Consider the following 24692-nt stretch of genomic DNA (forward strand, 5'->3'; position numbering starts at 1 on the left):
TCCAAAGGGGATTGAGCAAAGAGTGGCCAGGCGGGGTAACGCTTGCGAGACGCAGCGAGGACCTTTTCTAGTGGGACGCCGCTGTCCCGGCCGGCAGCAGCCAGGGCATTAACGTGGCACGCGCTGGGTTTTCCAACCCGCACCATTCCCTACTTTTCGATCCCAGATTTTAAAGCCCTTTAAAATGCAGCGTTTGGTGCTTAGTGACCGACAGTCCGGAGCAAAGGCGGCCGCGGAGACTGGCCAAATGTGGGAGCTGCTCCCCTCTGTCCTTATGGGCGCACATTTCCTCGGGGCCTCCGCTCTTCAAAGAGTTAAGCCCGTCCGGTGCTCCGAGGCCCAACTGGCCGCGCTCCGCTCCCTCCCCTGCTCATTGGGTTTTGGGTCTTTCTCCTTCCCGGCCTCCCATTGGCCACAGCTGCTTTTTTTCCCCCCCTTTGACAGGCGCACGCAGCCTGCCTAACTCGGGGTGGGGGGATTTCCCAGAAGTTTGGATCCATCAGAGAGAGAGGAGGAAAGGGGAGGGGAAAAGATGCACTGCAGCCTGGGCCCCTCTGAGCCCGTGCCCCGCACAGCTCCCGCCGCGGCGCGCCCCATGTAGCTCCTTCCCGGCGCGGGCTGGGGGAGAGGGCGAGCCGCTCTGCCGCTGCTTGCTCGCCCGGCGGAGGGCTGCGCTGCGGGTAAGATGAGCGAGCGGAGAAGGTCGGCAGTGGCCCTCAGCTCCCGAGCGCACGCCTTCTCGGTGGAAGCCTTGATTGGGACGAATAAAAAGAGGAAGCTGCGGGACTGGGAGGACAAGGGCCTGGACCTGTCCATGGAAAGCCTAAGCCCCGGCGGCCAGCTGGGTGAGAATGAAGACCCGACGCCGTGCCTGGATCTCCACCCCGGTTAGTGCCGCGCCGGCCTCCTGCTGCACGGGGCCTGCGGAGAGGCCCGGGGGAGGCCTCTGCATGCTCCCCAGCCCTTCCCCTCGCCTGCGCGGCTGGGCCAGGTCCTGCGGGCCGCGCCGTGCCCCCGCCCGGGCTGGCCAGCGGGCTGCGAGCCGAGCGGCTGACCGGGCCCCCGGTGTCCCCACCGTCCGGGCGGCGGCGGCCGGTTTTCCAGCCCGGCGGAGCCCGCGCCGGCCGGCCCGGGGAAAGGGCTCTTGCCCTCCGGAGGGTGCGAGCGGGATCGGCCCTGGGCACAGCTGCGCTCGGGCTACCGCGGGCGCGGGGTGAGAGGAGCCGCGCGCCGGAGCGGGGCTCCCGCCCCACCCGCCTGAGCTCATCTCCCCTTCCCCGGGGAGCTGCGAGGCGGTGGAGGTGCACACACGCAGCAGGCCCCCAGCGGCGGGCAGCTCCCCGGGCCCTGGCGCAGGGGTAGCGGCGGGACCCCGCTGCCCTCCCACCTCCGTGTCGCCGGCGCCGCCCTCGCCCTCGCCCTCGCCCTCGCCCTGGCGAAGGGCGCTGCGAGGGAGCTGCAGCCAGCGCCTTCCCCAGCCCCGGGGCGGCTGAAGGCTGCTTGCCATGCTGCCTGACCGGAGACTCGCGGGCAGTACGGAGTTCCCAGGGCATTTCGCGTGTGTGCCTGGCGGGGAGTTACCTAATGCTAAGTCCTTAGCACTGAGTTCTCTCTTTCCGCGTGCGGAGGCCATGGCCGGGGGAGCCGCCGTGGCCGGGAGCGCGCCGAGGACCTGCGTGAAACTTTCTGGGGTCCGGAGAAAGGCGCCGGGCCGAGGGAGCGGGCAGGGGCTGCCGGAGCGCGAGCCCCCCGTGTCCCGGCGGCCTCAAGCCAGGGGAAACGAGGCGAGTTGAGGAGCCTTCACCTGTGCGCAGCCCGAGGAGCGGGCCCTGAGGCGGACGAGTCCCGCCAGCTGCAGCGGCACCGGTAGCCCTAGGCAGGACTGTAACAACAACCACGATTTCTTTTCCTCCCGCAACGCCAAAGCGACCGAGCTAATGAATACGTGCTGCGGGCAAGGAGATGGTCCGCAGCCCGGCGGCAGGAGGGCGAGACGGAATGAAGCAAAACGGGGAGAAAAAGAAAGACAACGCACGTCTGCGAGTTGCTTCTCGGTTAAAACAATAAACGAATACTTTTAAAGCAGGCCCCGAGCCGCTCGGGCCGCCCAAGGGCGAGCGCTTGGAGTTGGTTACTCGGCCTGTTTTTCCAGGAGTAAAAGGGAGCCGGGGAGGGTCCCGCGCGCCGGCCGAGGAAGCAGGCGGAGCCGCGCCGGTGTCTTTCATGGAGGGAAGGAAATGAGGAACAGTTTACACTCCAGGCCTGCGGAGGCCGATGGCCTTTAAAAAAAGCCCGAGAGCGCCGTTAAATCCCGATCCGTGCAGCTGCCTGCAAAGTGATCAGCCGCTGCCGAGGCCCCGCTCCCGCCTTCTCAAGGGCCGCGGTGGGACGGCGGCGTCGCGCCGCACGAGGAAGGTGGACCGCCGCCCGCTGCCCCGCCGGGCCCGGCTGCGGCGCCGCGGGTCGCCTCCGTTGCACTTCGCAGCGGATTTCGTTTTCAAAGCAAAACAAGAGCCAGCGCCGGAGCGGCAGTCACGGCGCGAAAGCCCGGCCGGCACGGCCCCTTCCAGCCCGGGGGCTGCAAGGCCGAGGCGCTTCGCTGGGCCGCCTTCCCCCTCGGCGAGCTGCAGCGGGGCCCGCGGCCCTGTCCCGCCCGAGCCGGAGCTTGCGGCGTACCCGCCGCGGCGGCCCAGTGCCCAGGACGGCCGGGGCTGAAGAGGGGCAGGGAGCCGGGGCTCTGACCACCGGGCGGGCGAGTGCGAGGGAGCGATCCGGCCCGAGGCGGCTCAAGGCAGGGCAGCCCCGGCCGCCCCGCGCACGCTTCCCCACTGGCGCGTGTCTGGGCCGGGCCGGGCCGGCCGCTCCCGGCTGCACGAGCGCGCACTTCCTTGGCTAGTAAAGCCCCGGGCCAGCGCTGTCGCGGGGGCAGCGGGCTGCAGCCGCGGGCGCTGCCGGCAGCGCGTCGCTGGGCAGCTGCGGCGGGAGCGCCTTTGCCACGTGGCCTTCGCGGCCTTGCCCGTACGTTACTCGCCCGGCGCCCGGCGGGGTGGCGCAGCCTCGGCCCGGCCGCCCGCCCGAGCTCGGCCCCGCGGCTCCTCCGGAGCCTGGAAGTGAACCTTTGCGGCGCTGCTTGAGCGTGAGTGCTCGCCTCTGGGCTCAGGTGCCGGGGCTGCGCGGAGACAACAGCGTGGCGCGGACTCAAACGAAGCCCTGGGCGTGTAGGACGGCCTTCCTCCTCGCCCTCAGGCAGCTGTGCGGATCTTGTTAAGCAACTTCATCTAACGCCTTCTGTTGTACCATCCCGCGCTGTTTTGGTACGATAGGAAAAAGTCGTTCAAGCGTCGTTGTTGTGAGGGTTTCACCTCTCTTTCAAACCAGCACTGGATTTTGTGCAGTACAGTTCCTTTCTTAAAATCTGGTAACTTTCTCATTGTGAGGCCCTGGATGGAGAAAATGTATTACATGCATTTTAGACAGATTTCCAAAGCAACTAAAAGGTCCAAGAAAACATGGTCATTCTAGGGTCTTCGCCTGCACAGATTGGAGACAGCAGTTTTATAGCACTGATAAAGGTGGGATCCTGTTCTCCTTTCTGAAGGTATAATGTTTTCATATCCACCCTGAGGATTCAGGAGACCTCCATCTTAAACCTGCAGGGCAGAATACATGAGGTACTGACCCACAGGAGGGGTATTCAGGTTTGCAGAAAAAATCCCTGCGTTGTGGACACGAGGTTGCAAGAATATAAAAAACAAGAGCAGCTCCAAGTGGCAGCTGGCTAAAGCTGTTCAGAAGCTCAGATCTTGGAAATAATCTTAGTGGAAACATTTCTGTGGGAAAGAAGCAGGTAAAGGAATTAAAAGTCCAAGGCAAGTGCAGGTCCTGAAACAGTAAATGCAGTCTATCACCAACTTCCTCAGAGCTACCCATTTAGCATGCATTAGATATTATGAATGCATATATACATATCCAGATTTGTGAGTGTGCACACAGAGTGTGTGTTTGGAGTATTTGTGAGTGTATGTTCTATACATAACTACATATACTGTACAGTTGTGTGTAGCCTCTGCATAGACTCAAGCTGCAGACTGTGGTTCCAGATGTGATTGCTCAGGCTTGGGTTTTGTTGGAGACTGTTGGGTACAGCACAGTGTAGTGAGCAGGGCATGAAACAAGCATTTGGGACCTTTCCTTCCAAGCTCTGCCAGTTACCAGGCATTGACCTCTTGAGAAGTCACATCACTAGTTGTCAGCATGACTATTTGTGAAACCGGCAAAATAGTCTCTGTGCTTTCCTTTGTTAGTTCCCTGTGTCACACTGAGGGTGAGTGAAGTATATGGTAGAGTTAAATGTGTTTGTGCAAAAGTGGCTGATGCTGGGAAGAGCTGAAATTAGTGCAACTGATAATTCAAGAACATTTTGAAAAACAGACATCCAGAATGTATGTGCCCCTCCTGTGCTTTGCCCACAGTGTGGACACCAGCATTGCTGCAGCAGAGGAAAGTGATGGAGCTGTCCAGATGGGAACCAGGAGGGCTGTCTGGGAGCTCCAAGTGGATTTGTGTTGGTCAAGTTCACCCACCTTTGACCTCTGAATTTTGAGGGAGGAGGGTGGGGGGGATTGATGCTTGCAGAAATATGTACCTTATTGAATTGGCGATCTCCTGCAGTTAGGCCTGCTAAACTTTTCCTACAGAGAGGCAAATTACTCAGACTGAAATAGGGTTGCAGGCAATGGAATCATACAAGCAAATCTGGAAATTGTTTCTAAGAGGAGTCTTCAAAAAGAGACAGGATTTCCAGCAATGTCTTCCTTGCTTTTATACTCACTTCTAGCATTTTCATTCAAGATCATTCCATCTTCAGTGAGTGGAAAAAGGTGGGAATTCAGGAGACATTCCTCTCTGTGTATGAGATCTCAAGGAAACTCCAAAGGGTTTTCTTACAGGCAAGAGTCAAATAATTCCTTATAAACCATCGATCACTTATCCCTCCTCTCGCTTGGGACTGAGCTTTTATATCAAATGGTTGCTTAACTAGTCTCTCTCAGGCAGAGGTGTCCTGCCCTATCTAATCTGTCTTTACAGAAGACTAATTTTTTTTTTTAAAGAAGGAAAAGCTGGAAAAAGTTTTTCAAGCCTGGTACTTTCAGAAAAGAACATTTCTATTGTTTTAGGGCCTGATCCTAACATTCCTATTTTATGCAAGTGTTCTACATTCACAGAAATCTTGTCTTCCTATTGAAAACAACAGATTTCTTGCATGAATCACAGCTTGCAGACAGGAGCCCTTAAGGACCAAGGTGATTCTTAAATTTATCTCTGCTGCCTGGTCTATGTTTTGAAACTTACATTAGTTTCGATAAATCTGTTTAAAATCAACCTAACGATCCTAGTTCAAACTTGGGAGAGTGATGTATTGAAACTAGCTTAAATATCTCTCAAACCAGTTTATGTTGCAAGCTGTATTTCTGTATGTGCAGTTTAAACTGTTTCAGTGTATATTAGGAGCTTGACCTGTTGTTACTAGATCAATTTTTGTGACATAAGTGGTATTTTTCTAAAATAGACAAACCTCAATGATAACTGTAATTTCTTAGAAGGGCTGGATATGTAAATACCAAGTGACGAACCGGTGAAATTTTGAGAGGCAAACTCTCACAATTTTTAATAATACTGTTTTGTTTTTGCTTTTTTTTTGGTGCTGGGAAAGAGGCTGCATTTAAAACTAGGTTGAAAAAGTACAGTGGAGACAGACTTTGCCAGTCAGACAGCAGGGGGTAATTCCCAGCTTTCACCTAATCTTTTTTCTTGATATCCCTATAATGTCTTTTTCTTCTTTCCCCTAAAAAAAACTTTTCATTTTAGCTAAAAACAGTACAGCTCTGTCAGGAAAGGCAGCAACTGGAGCCCTGGTGTGGAGAACTGCTGTTTGTGTGGCACAACATTTTAAGGTTTTCATTATCTTATTATTTTACCTTCTCTCTGTTTATCTGTGCTGCTACTAGTTATGCTTCCACCAAACTGGTTAGCAACATTGAGGTGCTCTGAAATAAAAAGGGTAATGCAGACAAAACCTTCAAGTCTTGATTTCACCATCTGAAAACAGACAATGAAACTATCCTCTCCCATCACAGAAGCATTTTCCATCCAAAGATTTCCAAGCACTGTGTAAGTGCAACCTTATCATCTTCTCCTTGCAGGGATGGTTGCAAAAAGCACTTTGATGAAAATGGTTAAAGAAGGGCAGAGCGCTGTTGTAAAATTAAATTAAAATCTCACTGGAGAAAAGATTTTAATACTGTCACATGATCAGAAAAGCAAGGTCCAGTTAAATTTCACACCAGTGTTCATAGCAAGCAGAATCTTTTAACCGAATCAGTGGCAAATATAGAAAATAATGAGCTACTAAGGAAATCAAAAAACCAACAAAAGCATTTGTTAAGTGGTCAACTTCATGTAGTGTTTGCTAAGAAGAGCTGATGACTTGACAATATTGTGAAGATTGTGAAAGGATTTTATGCAGAAAGCTTTTGGGACAGTGTAAAATTTAAGATTTTGTATTTGTAGATGTAAAATTACAGCTGCCAGAGGGAGTCCAGACCCAGAAAATGCCTTAGGCCAACCATTACCAGTTCAAAAGAATGCTGGGTGGGAGGGGTCTGCCTGGGTAGAGCTGGGAAAAGAGCGTATTTCTCAGTTCCGTGGCCAAACTGAAAACTGAAGGGAAAAAAATGAGTTCAGCTTGAACGAAAACAGATTAATTTTTTTTTCCAATTAAACAAAAAACATTGTTTCAGTTAATTTGAAATGTTCTGTTTGATTCATATCTAAATGTTTCACTTTTGGGGGGCGGGGGTGGAATTATTTAACCATTACAAATATTTTTTTCTTCTTAAAACTGTTCTACTTTCAAATCAATTTTAAAATGAAAAAATTAAAATAGGATTGTAAAAACGTGCTAAAAATGTTCACTTTCAGAACATCTGAATGAAACATTTGGGAATTTCTGAACTTAAATTTCCATTTGGGAAATGTCACAATTTGACACTTGCAAAATCTTCCCCCCTACCTTTTTTCCAGCAAAGCTGTTTGCCAGATTCAGCCTGCCTTTATAAACAGTTTTGGTCCTTCCAAAACTCTGTTTTTCAGAAAATATACTATTTGTCAATCCCCGCCCCCCAACTCCCTGGCAAAACAAAAAACAAACCCCACCAAAAACAAATAACTCAATTTTAAGTGGGAACAGGATGTATAATGTGCCTTTAGGAATATGTCTAATCCTCTCTTTCTCCTGAGTTATCAAATCCAGTCCTTTTCTATTGCAAGTAGCCACATGGTACAATGCCCTTTTAGAAACTAACTAATCAAACTCCCACACTGATCTATAGCCTCATCCCTCTGATGGTTAGAAACTTTTTCTAATTTTCAGGCTATATTTATTCATGGCCAGTTTGCAACCATTTGTTCTTCTGCTAGTGTTTCCCTTTAGCTGAGACAATTCTTTTTGCTCCATGTCATTTACCCATCCTGAAGTATTTATAGATAGCAGTCATATCTCAGCCTTCATTTTGCTTGGCTCAGCAAGACTTTTCCAGGCTTTCCCTTGCCCCTGGCATCTCTATCAGATTTTTCTCCTCCTGTTCTGTCTGAATCTATCTTGGAATTAATTCTTCCTAGGGTTTAATTTCATGTTGATCTCCAGTTTGTCCCTATTCCCACACTACTCTGCAGAATTCCTACCTTCCAAGATGAGTATCTAGAAAACAACGACTTATTTTCCAAACAGATATCTTCAGTGATTTCCACACCAGGAAGCTTGGGAAAAAATAGTGTTACCCCCCCTTTACAATTTCTGAAGTGTCACTTACTGACTGGCAAGGAAACGACAGGAATTTTACCTTTTGTTTGCATCTGTCTGTGGACGTGTTCTTGGGTTGAAGCCTTCCTGCTCAGTATGTGAGTGCACTAGTAGTACCTCATCTAGCCTGTGGGGCGCTACATTCAAACTGGTATTGTGAATCCTGTATTTTTTTAGTTTAAATCCAGCAATTATCAATTTAAGAAGTAAAACTAATATTGTTTGGACTGCTCTTAGACAGGGATGTCTAGAATAACATTATGCTTTACTCTTATGAAAATGTTTTTCTCTCATAGATGCACATTGTCCTTCAGAGCCAGTTTGGATGTTTCTCAGTCCCACTCAGAGACCCTTTGATAAAATAGAGATATTAATTGTTACATATCAAGATGTTTCAGTTTGTTATCACCATGGCTTTTACAACCCATGTATTGCTTAACTTGGCGTCCAAATATTTCTAATGCTGCCTTTTTTGTCTCCACATCTTTGAGCTTGTCATATAGGTTGGATATGCATTATATATTGTTTCTGTTTTATCTTGCCCTCCTACTTGTATAACTTCTGGGTTAGAGAAGTGTAGGAAATAAAATGACCAGGACCTGCTCATGGTCTCATAGATCTTAACAGCAGCAGGCTTCCTGGCTCCTGTGAGAGCTGGTTCTAGCTCAGGGATTCTACTGGATGTCACTGCCTTAACTATAGTAAAACTCTGTAGGATAACTGAGAATGAAACAACTTTAAATAGGTAACATTGCCTCTGGCAAATTTATACATTTCATTTGAAATTGCTCCTTTATACTCTTCTTAAGTAACATTTAAAAACATGAAATTAAATAATCAAATTGTATTCTCTATCATGTTGCAGAATAGGATAAACCTAAAGATGCAAGGAAGCCTTGTTTTACTAGTTAGTTTCTATATTAGGGCCCAATCCTGCAAGGTGCTGCCAATTTCTTACATCTCTGAGTTGGTGCTGACCTTTTAGCTTTCAGCTTCTGTGGCCTGATTGTCAGTGATGTCAGGCACCCAAAACTCCACCTAAGTTCATATCTACTCACTTAGTCATCTTGAGACCTCAGCTATTCTAGTCAGACAGCCAGCGCTAGGAAGTAGTTTCCCCATTCGTACTTTATATAGGACAACAGGGCTTTCAGACCCGGTGTTTTTGAAGTATGAAGCTGGATCTCACCTGGAAAGCTACAAATCTGTGTGTTTAAGTGGTGTGGAAAATCTTGGGAACACATAACACAGCACATGACCCTGGATGCCTAATGGTTTTTATTTTACACTAGTACTTTAAAAAATAAACAAAAGATTAATTTTGTTAGGCACCTCAGATGCATTCATTTCACAGCAGCTGTGTGCTACCTTCACAAGACTGTACCATCATAGTTCTGTCAGGCCTGCGCTTGTCACATTTTGGCTGCATGGCAGAGAGGTTACATTGCCCTCTTAGAGACTCCACAGATTGATCCTTGAACAATAATTTTGTTTACTCCCAGACTCAGAAAAATGCTCAGGAGGAGTTGCTGGGGGAGAGGTTGTGGTAATGTGTAGTAACAAATGTAGAATATGGTGTTGATGAACAGACTTTGGGAAATTACAATTATAGGATATATTTGTAAGAACATCCTCTATTCTGGGTGCATCTACATATGCACTGGACTGTACAGTTGTTACAGTGCAGTCATTTAGTACTTGCTTAAGCTGCACGCTACATGACTGCACAGTAACTGGCCTTACTGTGCAGTCCTGATGGTGCATGGCTCTTATTAGCAGCTGCTGTGCAGCAGTTTTGCCATCATGCTTCATGCCTGCCAATGTTACATCACCATAGCAATGAGCTACAGCAATGTAGCTTGTCACTGTGGCCACCTAGCATATTGTGTAGTTCTGCCAACTATTCCCTAAAGTGAAGAACCAGTTGTGCTGTGGTTACTCTGCTGAGCTGGTTTAGGCTTATTGACTGATTAGCAGGAAAAAGTGTGTGTGTGGGGGGGAGTTATTCATGGTAATTTAAAGGATAAGTCACTTCAGAACATGAGCATGGGCTAAATAAAATACATAGAAGACACAACAGTAAATGACCTGATATAAGCATGACCTTTAACAAAACTAAATGATCTCAAAGAGGATTTGGGTGCTGGTAGTCCCATCTCTGCTTTCATCAGAATAAGTCTTCCTCTGAGGAGGTATTCGTCAATACCAGGTAGACTGGTGCTCCATTGGCTTGCTTTTGATTGCCGGTGTTGTTGTTTGCTGGTATGACTCAACAGACTCATGTTTTTTTCTCAGTTTTTTCTTTCCCCATGACAAATAGCCAACTTTAATCATAAGACAATAGATTCTTTTGTCATTAACATTTGGGGATGTTTATTATGCTTGGATTGTAAGTTGTTTGGTCAAGGGAACTTTTTTGTATTTTCTGTTATGCACTGCCTAGTAGTATTTGGGTCTTCGATTAGGGCATGTAGCCAGTATGATGACAACAGCAACAGAGGTGGAGTTGATTAGCCATTTTTCTGAGAACATAAGAAGTACCATACTGATTCAGACCAGTGGTCCCTTCCAGCCCAGTATCCTGTCTCCACCAGTGACAGACAGAGAGCACGAAACTGGATATATTATTCATTACCCTCCCCGGTATCCATCATTATTGTTTTGGAGGTGTCAAAGGAAACATCTCCAAACATTTTGTTCAACAACTATTAATAGATAGGTATATCATAACTTCTATTAAACATAGGCTAAATTGACCATGTGTATATGTGTAGTTCTGGTTCTTCTAGTTCTTCTGGTCTTCACAGGCAGGCTTTATTCTGAAATGAAATGTGGATGATGACAATGGAGAAAAGAAAGAAATTATAACCTGAGATCTGTAGGCACCAGGGTACAAATTGGTCGAAAGAAGAGCATAAAAACAGGCTGTTTACTCTTTTTCCCATTTATATTTGACAAATTCTTTTCAACACATGTTAAATTGTGATCTCTGTGAATGGGTTTTAGAAATGACATCAACCCTTTGTTTTTTTCCATTCAATATTCCTAGTTTCCTTCCTGACCTCTTCTGAAAAGAGACGAAATGGTCTTGAATCAGAAACATGGCAAGTCTGTCTCTAGTCTCAAGTTGGTGGCACTTAATGATCAGTAAGAAGAGACTGTTATAATTATTAGTCTAATAGAGGACACAGGGACACCAAAGCTTAATGCTGTGGAAACTGCTTAAAGAGAGTGGGAAAATAGTGAAATTACAGTTACAGGGAAATAGAATGCAAGTCCCACATTGTTGCAGTTTATTTTAGATTAAGCCTACCTTTTTATTCTGAAAACGGCTCCATACTCTATCTGGCATACCAGAAGAAATCGTTAAAGTAAAGTTTGCCACACATAAATTAATAGGAAAAAAGGGCTTTTTGTCTGCTCATATGCAAAGCACTGTTGATGCAAGAAAGCTTAGGTCACAGAGGCATGTCAAACCTTTCTGTCTATGTCACACTTTGAAACTGATCAGTACAACATTTGAAGTCAGATTAAAAAACAGGGGAGTCCACTTTCAGGATCATCAGATCCAAATGTTTCCTGATTTAATAAGGGAGACGCAGGCAAAAGAAGACAAAGGTTTAGTCTCTTAAGGAAAAATTTTGCACAGATCAGAGCTACCACAGCTTTATTTCTCCAACTGAATGCCAAGATGTGGTAAAAGAGAAATGACAGTTACAGTTTTATGAGGAAGCAAGAAAATCTTTAGCCTTAAAAATTATGGTTTCTTTTGCATCTGTATAGCATATTCCCTTAGACAAATTCAGGGATAGATTCTGGACACTGCTCAGCACTCTGGCCAATCCGGAGTACCTAAATATATGCTTAACACTGAAGTTAATAGGACTATTCCTATGCTTAAATTAAGCATGCATTTAAATTCATTGCTGGGGTAGGCCAAAGTGCTCAGCAGCTTGCAAGATTGAACCATTAGCCTCCAACAGCTTTCTTCCATCCCTTGTTCTGAGTGAACAGTGACAACTGGGATTTGCTTTACATGGAAGCAACACCCTTTGTTCTTGTACAGTTATTGCCTCTGAGCTGACAATATCAGTAAGTTAAGGCTATTTTCACATGTAACTATCTTTAGGATCTTTTTATAATATTTGTGTACAATTTACTTTGAGTAAGTGATGCAATCTAGGCTATGTAAAACTTCTGATGGAACTTCAAATATTTCATTGTTACTTTTGTTTGAAAAGACATCACCCATCCCTACTCATTTTCAATTCCTGTAGGCTGTTATGTGGATAGATACTGCATATTAATAGCTGTGGTAGGACTGGTAGATGGAGATACAAGTGTCCTGGAAGCAAGAGGTTTCCAGGATGTTTAAAGGTGGATAACTAAAATCAACTAAAAGGTGGAATTCAGACACCTGCTCAGGGGCATAGGTTGGAGAGAATTACCTTAGATTTTTAAAGGTAGGAACATTGATCTGTTCCTCCATTTGACTGCATCTACATTAGGTATCTCATGCTCATGAGGTTTTTAAAAGGTGCCTGTTTAAAAGTCATGAGATGGGAGGAAAATAGTCTGAATCTTTGCTCAGAGCCCCTCTGCAGCTCCTCTTTTTCCATTTATCTCATAGATTTGTTTCTCTGACAGCCAGACCTTACCCCAAGGCAATGGGGGGTGGGGGGGTTCCCTCTAAAAAGGGCAATTCAAAAAATCCCTAGTGTTAAACAGAAGTGCAAAAAAACTTTTTAATGAAAGACAGATTGCGAGCGCTTGCCTGAGATTATCACTCTACTAAACTGAAGCAGAGCAGAAAAAATTCCTGCAGTATTTGTATCCACTGAGTGAAGCTGGGAGAAAAGATTGATGGAAAGTTGTTGAATAACATGGGAGCAAATAGCTGGGAGGGAAAGAAATCCGGCCCTTCAGCCATTGAGTCTTTTAGCAAAACAAAATAATAATCTAGTACAATGATTCTCAATCACTTTAGATTTGAGGCACCCCTTAATGTACTCAGGGCATTCCTCATAAAATGCCCTGAGTAAAGCTCTTAGTTTTCATGTTTTTGACTACAGAAAAATAATAGAACAATACTTTCCTTGCAAACAACTCAGAAAGACCACAAATCAGAATGTTTTTAATGCTGCAGATTCATATTTGAAATCTCTCGGTTTATTTTGTGAATCACCTTTGCACACCAAACAGTGATTCCTTTGATATCTTTGAATGGCACTCCGTGGCACTCTTGAAGGATCTCAAGGCACTCCAAAGTGCTGTGACACCCTGGTTGAGTAAAAGACACCTGGTCAAGTAAAAGCCTATCCAAACACTCTAGTTTAATGTTGAGTTGCATCATGACCTCCGTTTCTAAAGGAACGCTGTCAGTTTGAACTTGTTTAAACTAATTTTCAAATCTTCTAGTTTCTAACAGAGCTTTCTTTAAATAACATGGCTTGCATTTAAAATCACATTAAGTATTTTTTGTAAAAACTTTTTTTGCTCCCCTGCTCCTGTTTATATTTTGTTAGCCAGCTTCCCTGATTTCATAATAAGGCCCAATTCTGCAAACACTCCAAGATGTCCTTGGCTTTTCTGTCATGAGTAGTTCCACTGAAATTGCTCCTGGCATGCAGAAGTTTTTGCAGGATCAGGACCAAACTGTGCAGGGGGAACTGAAACTTTTTGTCTGAAGTGCTGTCAGAAGCACAAAGGAATCACATGGGGAACATAGATTCAAATAATGTTCTGTGACCCCTCAGTTGCAGAAATCTTAGAGGCTACTTGCAGCTCTAGCAAAAACAGAAATTTCAGAGATGTGTGATTTTTCATGTTGAGAGCAACACTTTACACAGAACTGTCCCTGTGGCGGGGGACAGGAAGTGTGATTTGATATGTATTTGAGTTGGGGGGCAAGAAGGAGAATTAGATTATTTTTCAATTTTAACATATTCTTACCTTTTTAAGGCCAAACTGTTAAACTTTTTTAGGGTAGCTTTGAAGTTTATTTTACCTGCTTCACAATTTCTGTTTGCATATTCAGTATTTCTGATTATGGAGCCCAGGAGAGTCTCAGAGATGCCAATATTAGAGTGTGGCAGAGGTGATATCTTTTATTGGACCAACTACATTTTGCAAAAAAAATTAAAAAATAAATCTTCAGTTGCAAGCTTTTTTGCAATCCTGCCCCTCCCTCCTCCAAATCTAATTGTTCTAATAAAAGATATCACCTCTACCACAAGTCCTGATTCTTTTTTGCCTCTAAACCAATATGGCTACAACCTTGATACCCAGCAGTGCTATTGTGTGTCCTTTGTGGTGATACTGACTAACAGGGAGATAAACCTGTCCTCATTCGGATAGATAGTCCCATTTTGGGCAACAGGACTATTGGCTGGATAATACCTTTGCTAAAATGTACAATTCCTATGTGCTCAAGTCCTTTTGGAAGTTGAAACCTAGGTTCCTAAATCACTTAGGTGCTTTAGAAAATGTTACCCCTGGTCTAGAACAACATTTAAAGTGTGACATTAGTACATTTAAATAGCCTGGTCTGGACAAGACAGAGACTGTCTTTAGCATGTGCTGAACTAGCAAGGTCAACACTGGGAACCCCCACTGTAAGACCAACTACTGACAAGGCTGGTGAGCATAACAGGGAGAGGCCCAAAATAACAAAGTCAGAATAATTTGGGGATTGAAAAGTATTTGGTGTAAAGGTTGTTTTATTTCTCAGTATCTATCTGAGCCAAAAAGAAGGGAAGGGGGTCTGCTCTCCCCTATTTTTTTGGATTTTGATTGCTGGAAATGTATGAAGGAGACAAGCAATCATTGTTTCCAGGTCCCAGTCCTCTTTTCCTACACAATAGTTCAGCTATTTTATTCTGAGTGCCATTTGCACAGCACAGGGAAAAATGTCAGTACTTTGATCTTTAACACATGTGGGAAAAGCAGCTAGAGAGCAATGCATTGAAAGACTGTACTAGCATTTTACACTCTGAAGGCCTGTTTTTGCATTTTTCCTCACTCTCTAAATTCTTATTGACCCTTAAAAACCATTCTGATAATAGAAAAAAGAATGGTACAGATAGTGAAACTGTCCTTACTTTTTGTATCCAAAGGCATGTTTCAAACCCTTTTTATTTTTAGAAGAGAGGTACAGTATGAACTCAGTGTAGCTGGGCAGAGCTTTCTATTCCACTATTTTCAAGGCTATTCTAATATTGCTTTTATAGTTTTTGATATCTGAGCCAAATTCAGGAAAATGAAACCAACTGCACCTCTGTCTGTAGCCCAGCCATGTGTCTTTCCATTCTGATGTATCCATCTTCTGTTCCTTCTGCTCCCAGTTGTTCTTTCATGCCATCACCCTCACAGGGATGCTCCATCCCATAGTGGAAAGAATTGGTATTGATTTTCATGAAGTGAAATTTACCCTCCTTTCCTACAATATTTGATGAGCAATAAAATAACAGTATTCAGAGGATCATCATTAGCCCCTGTGTTAGTGCCCGCTGACGTGAATAGAGTTATTCAGAACCCAAAGCTATTGTTTCAGACTTTGCAAACTAAGGTCTGAAATACACTCTTTGCAACCAGAACAGTAAGAGTGTGACATTTGCTTTTTTTAACAAAAGCTAACACTTTGAGAAATAGTTGCAAAGTCTCCTATCGCGCCCCCCCTCCCCCACATCTCATCTTTCTTACCCTTTATCCAAGGATTTATGCCCTACATGTTGGAAAGCACTGTTTTAAGGGATATGGCAACTTCTTAATCATGAGAGTAAGGGAATTTGAATCAGGAGAACTGTCATCTGTTCCAGGCTCTACTATTTGTTTTGTGACTTTAAGCAGTTACTTACGCCAGATTTTCAGGGTCTAGTAGTTCTGTGTGCTGCTGCACTTGAGATGGACAGTTTTTTGTGGCTCTGTTTTCCCATCCAAAAAATGGGAGATGATAATACTGTATCACTGACAATATAAAATACATTAAGCTTCTCACATGAAAAGCACCTTCTAAAGGGAAACTATGACTCTTAATAATAGGTGTATAAAGTCAAAATATTTTAAAATAATAAAGAAAGCATTAAATACCCCTGTATTTCATGGTCATCACTTTATTTATGTCCCTGTGATTTGTGAGGGCAATGACATTTGAATCATCAGGCATGTGAATGATATAATAATATCCTTTTCATTTGTTTTTTATAAGTTGTTTTTGGAACATTTTTATGAGGACGTTACCTGCCTGGCCCCTTCCCTCTCCCCCAATCATTTTCTAATCCAAAAAAAAAAATTTAAATCCATTTGGTATATGTTAATATTTTTCCTATAAAAATTATTAAAGGATTAACTTCTTACAGCATTTTTAATTGATTTAACATAAATAGCTAGATCCTTCAAGTGAAGTTCTCCCTGCTATGGAAACCTTTCTTTATACCCTTCTAAATCTTACTGTATAAGATTTATTTAAATTCTATAGTAAAGGTTTAAAATACCTATTGGCTCATGTGGAACATTGGGAAAACGTTTTACACAGAATATACACACACAGATGCACATGTGTACACTTCAGTCTTTCAGTCTTGCTTGAACAATTCTGAATCATCATACACAACAGTAGCCACATCCTTCTGTGAATAAAGGAGAACATGGTATTACTCATTGACTTGAACCAGATTTCTTTTGTGCCATGGGAGTTTGAGAGATGCAAAGAATGCAGGATCTGGCTCTGTACTGTACTTGTATAGATAAAATGTTTGTCCACTTTCTCCTGTCTTCTGGCAGACAAGCACTTAGATGTAAAGAGAATGCAACGATGCACATCAATACCATAGAGCCAACAGAAGAAATGTATGGGGGCTCAATTAAAATCTAAACAGAAACTAAACTACTAGTCATAGTATTTTGTACCCATAGTAAATTATTAATGGTGCAGTTGTGCTGACTTTGAGCCTAGCCCTGCACTGACTATAAGAATAGCTCATAAAGTTGATACAAGCAAGATTGGGTCCTTGTGTTGGATAGTATCTCACCACATATGGAAGGTGGAATGAATTCACAGCAAGGTGGCTGCCAGCAATGCCTTATGGCATATTTTAGTATGTTTTATTTATACAGCTTCATAGCCAGTAGGTGCATCTATACAAGAAGCGTCTGTGCAGCAGCTGAATAATACTGCTAAATAGTAGAGCTGGGCAAAACAGCAGTGTTCTGTTTTGACGTTTTGATGGAACAGTGTTCCATTTTGAATTTTGCTTTGATTTGAAACAGATGTTCCATTCTGTTCTGTCGAAACAGGGTTGAAACAGCAAAACTGTTTCGACGTTTCACCCATAGGATATACTGGGGAAGGTCAAAACAGGCTATAAATTTGTCATTTCTGGCCTGATTTGGATGAAACGTGCAGGAATGGTAGCCCCTTCTGAGGGCATGAAGTCTGCTGAGCTTCAAGGAGATAGGTGCAGGGGGTTCAGGGAAACTGCACCCCAAAGTATTGAAAGCAAAACTCATGTCACGTGTATGTGTTAAGCCACAGTGGAGTCAAAACTGCAGGGATGGTAGCCCCTGCTGAGGCCACAAAGTCTGCCAAGTTTCAAGGAGATAGGTACAGACCACAGTATGAACATGATCCAGCAGTGCGATGCTGTAGCCAGCAGGGCCAACAATACCTTGGTATGCATCAATTGATGCATCTCCAGCAAAACCAGCCCCCTGGGCCAAGCAGTAAAGACAGCTGGGTGTCAGGTGACCCCAGCAAGGTGACTGTTTAGTCTCCTCTTGAAGATTTCCAGGGTAGGTGATCACACTACCTTTGGAGGGAGCTTATTCCACAGTCTGGACACCTTAGTTGTGAAGTCGTTTTTCCTAATGTTGAGCCTGAAACAAGCCTGAAATGATCTTCTAGGAGTTTGTGACCATTACTCCTAGTTTTTTCCAAAGGTGCCCTGGTGAAGAGTTGTTCACCGAGCCCTAGATGTATGCTTCTGATGTAGCGGTAAACTGCTACCAAGTCCCCTCTCAGCCTTCTCTTTTTCAGACTGAAGAGTCCCAGGTCCCTCAGCCTTTCCTCATATGGCTTGCCATGCAAGTCTCTGATCATATGGTTAGCCCTTCTCTGGACTCTCTCAAGCTTTACCACATCCTTGTTAAAGTGTGGAGCCAAGAACTGGATGCAGTACTCCAGCTGCAGTCTCACCAATGCCGAGCAGAGCCAAGTAGAGCAGGAGAATCACTTCTTTGCAATGTTTTTTCTGGAGATGCATCAACTGATGCATGCCAGCGTATTGTTGGCCCTGTTGGCTACAGTATTGCACTGCTGGCTCCTGTTCATACTGTGGTCAGTTATTACCCCCAGGTCTGTGATGGCAAGTGATGGGGGATCTTCAGTCCTGGCTGCCTGATGAGAGGCAGCAGTTTTACAGACACCCATGTCACAAGTTGTGCCTGTCAGCAGCCAGGAGTGGAGGGCCCCAGAACCCCCCTGCACCCATCTCCTTAACAGCTGGCAGGCTTTGTGGCCTCCACAAGGGCTAGCATGCCTAAAGTTTTGACCCTGTTGTGGCTAAACACATACACGTGACATGAGTTTTGCTTTCAAGACTTTGGGGTGCAGTTTCCCTGAACCCTCTGCACCTACCTCCTTGAAACTTGGCAGGCTTCATGCCCTCAGAAGGGGGCTACTATTCCTGCACGGCACAGCATCAGGGCAGCATCATATTTATGTCAATCATATTTATGATCCTAAAACTTTTTGACTTGTTACTGCCACTGAGCTCAGTGGGCCAGACTTTAAAAGTCCTTGTTAGCAATGGCATGCTATCATTTCACACTACTGAGAAAGAAACCAAGAAAGGGGAAAGATGAGTATAAAAGCTAATGAAAGAAAAGCCTAAATTTTCAGTGAGTGTAGAGCAGCTCCTTTGGCCTCAGTGAAGCTGTACTTCTTTATAGCAGCCTAGGATCTGACCCACAGGGAACACTAAGAAATAAGGAATAAGCTTGAGACATATTTACATAGGAATAATCTGTGTAATTTGAAATAAACTCCATCTGTGTTTGTTCATTTTCCATAAAAACAAGAATTTTACAGCCTAGGCCATAAGGATGAAATCACGATATGCCACATCTCATGTCACATCTTTTCTCTTTGGTTGCTGCAGGGCAGCAAACTAAAACAGCTCTAAAGACCTTGTCATTTAATTAATTTGGAGATAATGACAGCACTAATGTTTGCAGTCTAGGTCATGCAGGTATTTGGATATGCAGTTTGAAAAGAGGTTGTTACTGTGGTGTTACTGGGCGCTTCTACATGTGTGATTAATGCACCTGAATAAACTCTGGAGTTTACTGCTCTGGAATTTTTTGCTCCTGGGTGTGCCATTTGAATGTGTACTTGGGAGCAAAAAACTCCAGAGCATATTGCTTTGGAGTTTGTTCATGCCCAGCATGTGGAACCCCGTCGGAGTAGCCTGGGCTGGCAGGGGACCTGGAGAGTCAGCCTGCCAGCCCAGGGCTGCTCTGATGAGGCTCCACATGCTGCAGAGGGGGTAGCTAAGGCACAAGGGTGCTTCAGGAAGCACCCTTGTGCTCCAGTCAGCTGCTCCACCGGGTATGGAGCCAGCCCAGGGGTGCTCTGACAGGGCTTCATGTGCTGCAGAGGGACTGACTGAGACATGATGGTGCTTCAGCACAGGCATAGCTGGAAGCCTCTATGCCAAGGCACCCTCATGCCTCAGCCACCCCCTCCACAGCATGTGGAGCCCTGTTGCAGCCCTGGGTTGGCTGCTACCTCTGACTCCGTGTGCTGCAGGACAGCTGGCTTGGGCACAAGAGTGCTTCAGTGTGGGGGCTGTAGCACCCCCAGGCTTCAGTTAATCCCTGTGCAGCATGTGGAGCCCTGTTGGAGCACCCTTGGGTTGGCTGCTCCCATGGGGGTCCATATGTGGTGGAGCAGCTGGCTGGAGCACAAGGGTGGTTTAGCACTACGGCTGCCTGCCAGCTAGTCCTGCACTGAAGTATTCTGTGCCCCTGCCAGCCAGGACAGCATCTACGCATGCACTGCTGCACCTGAAAAAAACTCTGCAGAAGAATAGTGCTTGTATTTTACAAGACTACCCTGCTGTGGAGTTTATTAGTCTCATGTGCCGTAATAGGGGTGCAGGTGTAGATGCTGAGACCTTTCCTGTGCAGTTAGCCAACTGCGTAGTAAACATCTCATAGATGTGCCCACTGTGTATCAGGTCTACCTACAGTTGAGAAAAATCAGGTCTGAGGATATCAAAGGAAAAGAATGTACACATTTCTTTTCCCACCACAAAAACTGAAGGAAATGCTATTCCCTAAAGAACTGGAGATTTAGGGTCTTCTAAACTTGTGCCACTTGTAGGTAAGGATGGTGAAAAGAGATCCTTAGGACTCCTGTCATTGTCCCATTGTTAGCTATTTCTAGCCTTAAGCCACCCATGTGCTTCAGGGGGAGGCATGATAACAGCATGTGTAGGCATGTGCATGAACTTTTAAGTAGCTATGTAGTTAGTCCCTGGGTTTCAGCAGGAGCTAACTAGCCAACTTGGTATCCATCTTCTTTAGTAGGCACATACAGCCACTACTGAAGCTCATGCCTTTGCATCTTCACCAGAGGTGTATCTATAAGTTTTGGTATGCTGGCAACAACTTTGAAGGGAGGAGGGGTGGGGGTGAGGGCAAGCACTTCTTTATTACATCTGAGGCAGCCCTAGGGCCTTGTTCCACTGGCCATAGTAGCCCAGCTAGAGAAACCCTGCCCTGCCAGGCTGTAGGAGTTGGGTGCCAGGACACAGCAGGTACTTGACATCTGTACCTCACTGCCTAGCCCTGGAAGCTGAGCTGGAACAGTCCTGCACTGCCCAGTCATAGGAGGGTCTTAGCTGCCCCAGGGAGCCCTGCTGCTTCTCCTGTGTTGCATCACACAACTGCTGCAGCTGATTGGTGCAGGGCTTCTCCCACTTGTGCCGTGTGTAGATGAAAAGAGGTGGCAAGGTGCTGCTTCTCCTATGGCCAGAGGGGGCAGGGCTATTTCAGATGTGGCTAGGCCCTAGGATAGGGGGGCATCATTCCAGTGCCCCCTGAGTGGTGCCTCCTTCACCTTTCCCAAGTTATGCTACTGATCGTCATTGTTATTGGGGCCTGAGCTGCCTATACCCTGGCTACTTGGGGTAGGCTTTGCTCAGTTACACCTCCAATGGCAATGTGGACAGATATATTCCACACCAGTATATTGTGTATATGTGTGTGTGGATGCATATGTACATGCAAGTAAGGCAACATGATAAACTGACATAGTTTGCATCTGAGTCAGCTGTTCCTGGGTGCAGCATCTGCACGTGCATCCAGGACTGCAGCAGTTTGAGCCAGGGTGGAGCAGCCCCAAGCCCCAGGTGGCAGCGTCAGGTGAGAGAGAGGCTGGCTAGGGCACAAGGTGCTAAAATGCAGGAGTAGGCAGCAGGCAGCCACTACACTTTAGCACCCTTGTTCCCGCCCCAGCCAGCCCCTGTCAGTGTCTACACGTGTGCTTTAGTAGAGTAAATCACTCCACTGTAGGATAGTATTGTCCCCATAATTAATTTACTGTGCCCTAATACCAGTGTACATGTAGACTGTTGATGCTTTACTGCTAATTAGTCAGCTGCAGTAAAGTGTATGTGCAGATGCACCCTGTGTATGTTTTTTTCCTCTCCAAGACATTTTGCCTTTTAATGGCAGAATATTTCAGTAATTGGGTGAGGCAGGGGTGAGGAGGTGGGGGGGGAGGGCAGGGTCTAAGGTTTGAATCCATTTGTTGGTGGTTGTTATGTTTCTCGTTTGTGGTTTTGGTATTTTTTTAAGTCAGGCCAAAAACCACCTTTTCAGTATTGCGGCAGGTAGAAATGTAATTAGAATACCATCCTTTATATTTTACAAACACCCTACAGGTTTTCCATGGTGGGCGGATGGGAGCTCCTGTAATTGGCAATGCATGATTATACAGGGCAAAGGAATTATCTGGAGGAAAAATTGTGCTTTTTAGGCTCAGTTTTATAGTAAAATAAATGCCATGCATCCTTGCCAGATTGTTTGGTGGTTATTTCATGTGACTGTGAATATTAGTAATGTCCAGGCACGCACTAACAGCTCTTGGGGGAATACTGGCTGGACACCAAAATACAGGAGGGACCAGGGAAAGCAGGACACATGAATTAGAGACAGTGGGACTCCTCTCCCCTATCCCATGTTACAGTTTTGCAGTCTGGTTTCTTCACATAGGAACAGCTAGACGCAGCTGGTTTTGGGGGATTTCAAGAGACTGCAGGATGCTTTAAATTTCACAGATGGATGGACATTTTCACTATGGATAAAAAATTATGAGGGGGGAAATACGGGGTAAAGGAGACAGGGAGAAGGAAGAAGTAGAAAGGGCAGAGCAGAAGGAGAATCATATGCCATGCTGATGAGGGTTCCCCACTGGTAGATTACTTCTGAGGTCTGTTTTCTTTTCTAATTGTGAATTACGTGTAGGTACTGATCCTGCCCTTGGATGAATCTGGAGTGACAGCATTGAATTCAATGGAATCACTCAAACAGACACCAGGGAATGGCAAATCAGAATATGACTTACTGACTTCAGTGGAGTTATTCTGGATTTATGCATTGTTTTGGTCCTGGTTTACTAAATCCTTGATCAGTAGTGTAACTGAGGGGGAGCGACTGGGGCAGCAATTGCCTTTATCATAGAATCATAGAAAATTAGGGTTGGAAGGACCTCAGGCAGTCAACTAGTCTGACACCCTGCTCAAAGCAGGATCATCCCTAATTAGATCATCCCAGCCAATGTTTTGGAGCTTCCATCACCTCTCTGGGTAACCTGACAACAAGGGCACACTGCTGGCTCATATTCAGCTTATTGTCCACTGTAACCCCCAAGTCTTTTTCTGCAGAGCTGCTGCCAAGCCAGTCAGCCCCCAGCCTGTACTGGCACATGGGATTGTTCTGCCCTAAATACAAGGGCAGAAAAATACCTTTCTCTCTCTTGCATGGGAGGGTTCTATCTGTGCTTCTACAGGAGGGTGCAATGAAGGCTAGAGCAGCAGGGACTCAAGAAGGCAGAGAAGGCATAGCGCCTAATGGAAAAGCAAATATCTCCCACATCCCTTGATTCTAAGCTGCCAAACCACTGCAGTAGTAGATAGCTCTCTTCCACATTCCAGATGGTCAAGCAAGCTCTAAATTACTCTGGTGCAAATCCATGGGGTATCTCCTACATTCTTAAATGTTAGTAGAAGTTTAGATTGATGAGAATTTAAGGCCAGCAGGGTGGATTGGATCATCAACTCTCTCTTCCTGTATAACAGAGGCCATTACGTTTCACCCAGTCACCCCTGCACTGTGCCCAACAGCTGTGTTAAACTAAGGTACAGCTTGTGTTTAGTTCTAACATCTCTCATAAAGACAGTCTTTATTTGAAGACCTTAAAAGATGAAGAATCCATCATTGCCCTTGGTAGTTGGTTCCAGTGGTTAATCATCCTCACTCTGGAGTGGATCCAGGTATATGTGTGTCAAGAAATATTTGGATCTTTGGTTATGCAGTGCAGTGAGCTCTCTGAGTAAACTGGGATATCGGCAGCAGCACCTTCCAGAGTTCCACAAGTGCCATAAGGTGTATGAGCTTACTGGTTGGTCAGCACAGGGTCTGTGCTGCTTCCCTGCTGAATCCAGTGACAGGGGAAAAGAGAAGATTAGCAACAGTAGTGGCTCTCAGTCCCTGGGCTCCAAGATGTTTGAAAGCAGTGGCTGAGTGCCACTGCTACTCATCCCTACTCCTCTTTTCCCTTGCTGCTGAATTCATTGAGGGGCACACACTTTTCACTGTGCATGTTCCACACAACTGAAGTAGTTGCAGTTGTACCCTGGTCACCATGATCAAGGCTGTGTCCATGATCTCACTGATAGGGTTGCACCTTATTTTTCATTTAAATTTGTCTAGCTTCAGCTGCAAGCCATTGCTTCCTGATAAGCTTATCTTTGCTAAATTTAGGACCCCTCTTCTATGTGATATTTATTCCCTTGTACACGGTAATCAAGTCACCTCTTATTCTTCTTTTGTATAAACTAAATAGATTGATGGGCTTTTATGTCTAGAGATGCAAGAAATTTTCTTCAGAATAATTTTTCATTTTGTATCCTGTTCAGTTTTAAAATATCCTTTTAAAAATGTATAGACAATAGGGTTGTGCGAAACAGCACCGTTCTATTTCGCCTTGAGTTTCGAGGTTTTGACGGAACACTGTTTCATATATAATTTAATTTCAATTTGAAACAGCTGTCCTGTTTTGCTTAATCAAAACAGTGAGGCTGCTGTGACTCTGTTTTGATGTTTTGCTAGATGGGCCGGGGCTGCTGGGCTGAGTTCCCATCCCTCGGTGCTAGAGCGGGCCGGGAAGGCAGCCCAGCTGGGCTGAATTCCCATCCCTGGCGCTAGATCCAGCTGGAATGGGAAGTCAGCCCAATTGGGCTGACTCCCTATCTCTGGCTGGATCTAGCGCCAGGGATGGGAACTTAGCCCAGCTGGGCATTGTTTGTTTCCCCAGTGTAATGGTGGTGCCAGGGATGGGAACTCAGCCCAGGTGGGCTGAGTTTGTTTCTCCAGTGTTATCACTGGACTGGTGAAGCAAACTCAGCCCAGCTGGGATGAGTTTCCCCAGTGTAATGGTGGGGCTGGGGATGGGAACTCAGCTCAGATGGGCTGAGTTCATTTCCCCAGTGTGATTGTCATGCTGGGGATGGGAACTCAGCCCAGCTGGACTGCCTTCCCTTCCCTA

At 45.5% G+C, this 24692-nt stretch overlaps 1 protein-coding gene across 1 annotated transcript in view; it reads left to right on the forward strand.

The window, feature by feature from the left end:
- Window positions 1–519: 519 nt before the first annotated feature.
- Window positions 520–24692, forward strand: part of TBX15 (T-box 15) — a 167037-nt gene continuing 142864 nt past the window's right edge. The window contains exon 1 of the mRNA XM_019548648.1: window positions 520–887. Within this exon, the coding sequence (XP_019404193.1) occupies window positions 686–887 (202 nt within the window). The 5' untranslated portion in view covers window positions 520–685. The remainder of the gene's footprint in view (window positions 888–24692) is intronic.

Source organism: Crocodylus porosus, unplaced genomic scaffold, assembly GCF_001723895.1.
Source record: "Crocodylus porosus isolate Cpor-Errol unplaced genomic scaffold, CroPor_comp1, whole genome shotgun sequence".
In the NCBI taxonomy this organism is placed as follows: Eukaryota; Metazoa; Chordata; order Crocodylia; family Crocodylidae; genus Crocodylus; species Crocodylus porosus.